Here is a 901-nt window from a genome sequence, read left to right on the forward strand (position 1 = left end):
TTATTCACTGCGAAATTAATGACCTTATATCCTGGAAATTTACATGTAATAAAATGTAATTATAATTAAATCATTTTTATATGTAATATAATTATAATTATATATGATGTAATTATAATGTAATATAATATATATATATATATATATATATATATATTTCGTTTTGATTTATATAGTAAATGGATTGATTATTACGTATATGACGTATAGGTTATTCAAATACGTTTTTCTGACTTCCCGTACGAACGCATTTCTTCGCGGTTGTCGCTATGCTCATGTCAATTGTTGTCAATCTCATAATTATTTTATTTATTAATTTTTTAGAATATTTTTTTTAATTTTGTACTAAAAATGTTGAAAGCAATAAGCATATTTAATCGTATAAATACACAATTAAAACCATATGCCTTGGAAGGCACTCGGTGTTTCGTACTGATGGGTGTTGGGGATGTTATTGCACAGAAATTTATTGAAAAGAAGTCGTTGACGGAAGTCGATGTCGTTAGAACTATGAAATTTGCTAGCATTGGCTTCTTTTTTATTGGGCCAGTTCTAAAATATTGGTATCGAGCTGTCGATTCTATGGTATCACAAAATCAACACCAAACCAAACGAGCCCTAAAAAAGATGTTAATAGATCAGAGCTGCTGCGCGCCGGTCTTCCCTGTTGCCATAATGGGCATTCTTGGCACAATGAATGGTACAGGCGTGGAAGACTTTAAAAGTCGCGTGAAAGCAGATTATTTTCAAATAATGAAAAATAATTATACGATATGGCCTGCTGCACAAATGATTAATTTTGCTTTTGTGCCGATGCATCTACAAGTTGTGTTTGTACAACTCGTAGCGATAGGCTGGAATTGCTACATATCGTTGGTTGTAAATAAAAATGCCGCCAAGG

The 901-nt window shown here is 31.7% G+C and overlaps 1 protein-coding gene across 1 annotated transcript; it reads left to right on the forward strand.

The window, feature by feature from the left end:
- Positions 1-288: 288 nt before the first annotated feature.
- Positions 289-901, forward strand: LOC119665407 (mpv17-like protein; the record flags this gene model as incomplete). Its single annotated transcript, XM_038074638.1, is given in 1 exon segment — positions 289-901. A coding segment is annotated over 1 exon segment (550 nt), but the record flags the coding sequence as incomplete, so codon positions are not given.

Source organism: Teleopsis dalmanni, unplaced genomic scaffold (genome assembly GCF_002237135.1).
Source record: "Teleopsis dalmanni isolate 2A unplaced genomic scaffold, ASM223713v2 unscaffolded_contig_5054, whole genome shotgun sequence".
In the NCBI taxonomy this organism is placed as follows: Eukaryota; Metazoa; Arthropoda; class Insecta; order Diptera; family Diopsidae; genus Teleopsis; species Teleopsis dalmanni.